The following is a 5406-nucleotide window of genomic DNA, read 5'->3' as shown; positions in this document are numbered from 1 at the left end:
AACCATATCGAACAAACATGCGTGTGATGAACAGGTTTATTTGCCCTTAGTCTGGGTGTGTATTTACTATATACATATATTGAAATGTATATCAGTATGTATGTCAGGCCCAAAAAGGAAGAGCCGTCCAGATCAACTTAGCATCGCTCTGTGGAGCAGGAGCTAGGCGTCTTGGTCGTGACGCGAGAGGAGCTAGAACATACTGCCCAAAACCAATGTAAATGGAAGGATTTGTTTCGAGCCCTACACCCCATCAGAGGGTAATAAGAAAGAAAGAAGAAGAAGAATGTCAGGGCCCTGGTACCAATAACAAAGGGAATCCTAATTTGGGAACGGACCACCTTGCGTGAATTGTTTCCAATTGCATAATATTATTTCTTATTATTATACATCAGGTTTAATGTGAAGAATTTTTTTTTACATTATAAACATACTAGCTTTTGACATCCGGTTTCGCCTCAACGTAGGTTAAAAAACTCTAGTTTTCAGGGATAGTACTTTTTTTCTAGATTAAAGGTACCCATCCTGTTCTTTTCTGTACCCTTGACAACGTGCATGCTATTGACGATCGATGGAGTAGCTTAGTTTTTAAATCACATAACTATTAAAATATGTTATGCGAGTAAGCCAAATCACATCTGTTGTATTTGAGTAAAATAAACGAATGTGTTTTGAATTTAATGATCTTATTTGAAAAAAAAAAAACTCCAACCTATTCACTGATAGCCTAAGTGGCTATTCAGCTACATTCGGACGGGTTCGCGGCCTCAACCTGAGAAATTTGCTAATCGGCCGATCAATCGATGTTAAAAAAAAATGTGTGCGTGTACTAGTGTACACACGTAAGAAGTGAAACTTCTTTATGGCCTTATTTTTCGAAAAATGATCTACATGCAACTTTCTAGAAATTGGTTAAATAAAGTTAAATTAGATAAAGTTTAAACAAAAGGATTTTATTATCATAGACATGAATACAAAAAAGTTAAATTAGATAAAGTTTAAACAAAAGGATTTTATTATCATAGACATGAATACAAAAAAGATGGCGCGTAACGGAAAAATGTGACGCGTAACCGAAAAATGTGACGGTAAATTTTTTTCCAACGCCGATAAAGAAGTTTCACTTCAATAAATAAAAAGGATTGTGTGGTTTTATGAAACCAAGGTAAAAGTGAAACTTTTTTTCACATTATAGACATTTAACTCTGACAAACAACACTTATATTAAACACTGACAAAAACAACCAAATGGCGTGGAGCACTAGCACGCTTCATCAGGCTTGAGCCCCGTGAGCTCACCTACTAGTTAAGGTTACGTTGAAATAGCCTCTCAAGGCTCTGAGCTTAAGTAGGAAAAAAAAAACTGGCATAAATGAGTAATAGTCTATTCACTACACGGTCAGCTGCGAACTAAAGGCGCCGCCATATTGGCCATGGCTGCTTTGACGAGCGCCTTTCACTTTATCCCTACTCCGCGGCCGACCGTCACGCGACATGCAACACACAGATGAAAAAGTTTGAGACGATGTAATAAAAGTTTCACTTTAATAATTTTTTTCTATTATTCCTTATTTTATTTTATAAATTATTTTTTAATTAATCCTTTATTTTCTATTATTTTCCCCATTACCTTTCGAAATTCTAAGACACACAACAAAATACGTAAGCTATTTAAGGCACATTCTCCGCTCCTAACCGTTCACACACGCCGCGTCGCCGTTCCCCGTGAAGCCTTTGTCTAACATAAATTGTCGCTGTAAAATCCATTATTGTATTGAGTCCGCTTCAATGTATGCGTAATTACTGCTTTCATACGAACCCTTTTAATTACGGGCGGCTTTGTACTTTTGTTTGTTGAAAGAAGCCAATTATTGCAATAAGAGAGCGCATCGTTTGTCTCGGCACATTAGAAATTACGGAACGTAATTAGACGCCAACTCGAGTTCGTAAAGATTATTGTGCTGTTTATAAATTTTTGTAATGTTTTATTACACGTGAACATGTTTGAGACGAAGTCTAATTAGCCCGTATACAGTTCACATTCGAATTTTCACTATTTGTTCTAATTTAAGAATATACACATATTGTGTGTTATTAGAAATATATTTCGCCGTGTCTATAGGCGTCAGCTACCACTTATCATGAGACTCATCTATCTCAAAAGACATTTGATATAATTTTTTATTTATTTTATGTCGTTAGATAATTAAAATATTTGTGGCGTCCTCCACACAGTGGCAGACATGCAAAAAAATCGTACGGTGTAATGTGCATAAACAAAACGTAAAAAGCTCGACTCGTACGACGGCCGGTCACGTCACCTCCCGCCCGCCGGTCCGCACCACGCTTTCGCTTGCGACGCATGTGACACTGCTATAATATTATAAACAATCGTTCTACCGCCAGTAAATATATTTTATCATTTTGAACTTATAATTAATTATCCACTTCTTCTTTCTGCTTTCCTGTGCTTGTGCTTCTTACAAAAATACAAACTATTAACTGTTGGTGGAGTGTTTAATTTGGGATATATTCTGGACACGCCGGGACAACCCCGTATCTCCCGCTACACGGACCACCACACTGGTGACCCCGACAACAAGAAGATAAGTAGCATAAAACAGTAAGAAGACGATTTACATTAGTCATGGCCAATCAAGATGGCGGATCGAAGTCAAACAATGGATCATCGAAGACTTTTACACCATCCGACACGACCGACATTTATCGTATCGGAGTGCGACCACCACCATTTTGGGCCGAAGAACCAGCCGTTTGGTTCTCACAGCTAGAAGGCAATTTTGTGCTGTCCGGTATTAAGGATGACGATACAAAATTTTATTATGTCACTTCAACACTGGAACATAGATATGCCGCAGAAGTGAAAGATATCATCGTTTCACCTCCAAAGACCGGGAAATACGAACGATTGAAAAGCGAACTGATCAAGCGTCTATCTACATCGCGAGAAAAGGAAGTAAAACAGCTACTCATGCATGAGGAACTTGGGGACCGACGACCGTCGCAATTTCTCCGACATTTGCAGCAACTCGCAGGACCAACGGTTCCAGAAGAATTTATAAAAACCATCTGGACCAGCCGCTTGCCCACTACACTTCAACCGATCATTGTATCTCAGAAACGACTGGATTTACTGGCTTTAGCAGACCTAGCCGACAGTGTGCACGAAATAATACCATGCTCGCCTCAAATAGCCACAACATCAGCACTAAAGGCTACAGAACCGTCGCTCGCGTCGATGGCCAAACAGATCGACGAACTTTCAAGGCAAGTGAAGGCACTTACGACTCATAAACACCGCTCCAGATCTAGGACTAGAAGAGACAGTCCAGATAGAAAAACGAAACGGTCACAGTCTAGCTATAAAAAGTTTCCGACATGTTGGTACCACTATAAATTTGGCAATCAAGCGAAATGGTGCACAAAACCTTGTGATTTTCGGCCGGAAAACTACCAAGGCAGTCGGTAATGGCGACGTCCGATAGCCAACATGTACCTGGTCGCCTATTTGTTTCTGATCGGAAAACGAAGATGCAGTTTTTAGTTGATACTGGCAGCGATCTCTGCGTCTTCCCCCGCACCGACCTACGCGAACGGCGATCACCCACCAGCTACAAACTCTACGCAGCAAACGGAACTGCCATAGCCACCTACGGTTTCGCTCACCTAGAGTTGAACTTGGGCCTCCGTCGTGCCTACCAATGGCGTTTCATCGTGGCAGACGTCACAAAAGCCATCATTGGAGTCGACTTTCTATCATTCTACGGCCTCATCGTCGATTGCCGTAATCATCGCCTAATCGACAGCACTACGACATTGACGACACCAGCAGCTGCAGTTTTATCGTCGAACACTATTTCTTCTGTGAAGACATTGATCGGCGAAACAGCTTACCATCAATTACTGCGTCAATTTCCTGAGATAACGCGCCCTGCTGGGACCGACCGTGTCATCCATCACGGCACAGTCCACCATATACGGACTACGCCGGGACCTCCAATTTCATGCGCTCCACGCCGCTTAGCTCCGGATAAACTGCTTATCGCCAAAGAACAATTCGCAGCTATGCTGAAAAATGGAACTGCTAGACCATCAGAGAGTCCATGGTCATCACCTCTCCACTTAGCACCGAAGAAAAGCAGCGGATGGCGTCCATGCGGTGATTACAGGATGTTGAATGCGAGAACGATTCCTGATCGCTACCCCATACGCAACATTCACGATTTCACCCACAATATTTCCGGATGCCAGGTATTCTCTACTATAGACCTGGTAAAAGCCTACAACCAGATTCCAGTAAACAGCGAGGATATAGCAAAAACCGCAATAACAACCCCGTTTGGTCTATACGAGTTTCCGTATATGACTTTCGGACTCAGAAACGCAGGCCAAACGTTCCAACGCTTTGTGGACGAGATGACAAGAGGTTTGGACTTCACTTACGCTTTTTTGGATGATTTTTTGATATTTTCCCGGGATGAATCTTCCCACAGGAATCACCTACGTCAAATATTTGAAAGGCTCAAACAATATGGCATGGTAATAAATACATCGAAATGCGTATTTGGAGCGTCAGAAGTTACTTTCCTAGGCTACAAGGTTTCATCTGCCGGAATCAAGCCCTTGGAAACAAAAGTAGATGCAATCAGAGCATTCCCAGTACCAAAAACTGCTAAAGAACTACGCCGCTTTCTGGGAATGCTAAATTTCTACCGGAAGTTCGTACCTGACGCAGCTAAAATTCAAGCGCCACTTCACATGTTACTAACCGACAAAATAAAAGGTTCTCACCCTGTAAACATCGCTGGTGACGCATTATACGCATTTGAAGAATGTAAAAACAGCCTATGCCGCGCTACATTGCTGGCACACCCTGACGCAGATGCGAAAATGGCAATCGTCACAGATGCTTCAGATACCGCAATTGGTGCTGCTCTTCAGCAATGTAAGAATAATACTTGGGAACCTCTAGCGTTTTTTTCACGGAAACTCAGTCCATCACAAGTAAAATACTCTCCTTACGACAGGGAGCTACTTGCGATCTATGAGGGAATCCAACATTTCAGACACATGCTAGAAGCTCGACATTTTACCGTATACACGGATCACAAGCCCATATGCTACGCATTCGCTACCAGGAAAGATAAGTGCTCACCTCGACAGTTCCGCCACCTCGACTATATTTCGCAGTTTACGACAGATATACGTCACATATCTGGGAAAGAAAATGTCGTGGCAGATACTTTATCGAGAATTGAAGAAGTAGCACAACCCATCGACCTGATACAGTTAGCGAAATCACAAGATAGCGATCCAGAGCTAAAACGTTTACTAAAAGAGGAATCAACGTCACTGACCTTTCGTAAGCTAACTATACCTGGAACA

The 5406-nt window shown here is 41.7% G+C and overlaps 1 protein-coding gene across 1 annotated transcript; it reads left to right on the top strand.

The window, feature by feature from the left end:
- Positions 1-2647: 2647 nt before the first annotated feature.
- LOC119630747 (uncharacterized) lies at positions 2648-3490 on the top strand. The gene has a single exon (XM_038021196.1). It carries the CDS (start codon positions 2648-2650, stop codon positions 3488-3490), a length of 843 nt encoding a protein of 280 aa, XP_037877124.1.
- The last annotated feature ends 1916 nt before the right edge of the window (positions 3491-5406 follow it).

Source organism: Bombyx mori, chromosome 3 (genome assembly GCF_030269925.1).
Source record: "Bombyx mori chromosome 3, ASM3026992v2".
NCBI lineage: Eukaryota > Metazoa > Arthropoda > Insecta > Lepidoptera > Bombycidae > Bombyx > Bombyx mori.
Note: the sequence above shows the minus strand (reverse complement) of the source record. Positions and strands in the feature narration are given on the sequence as shown.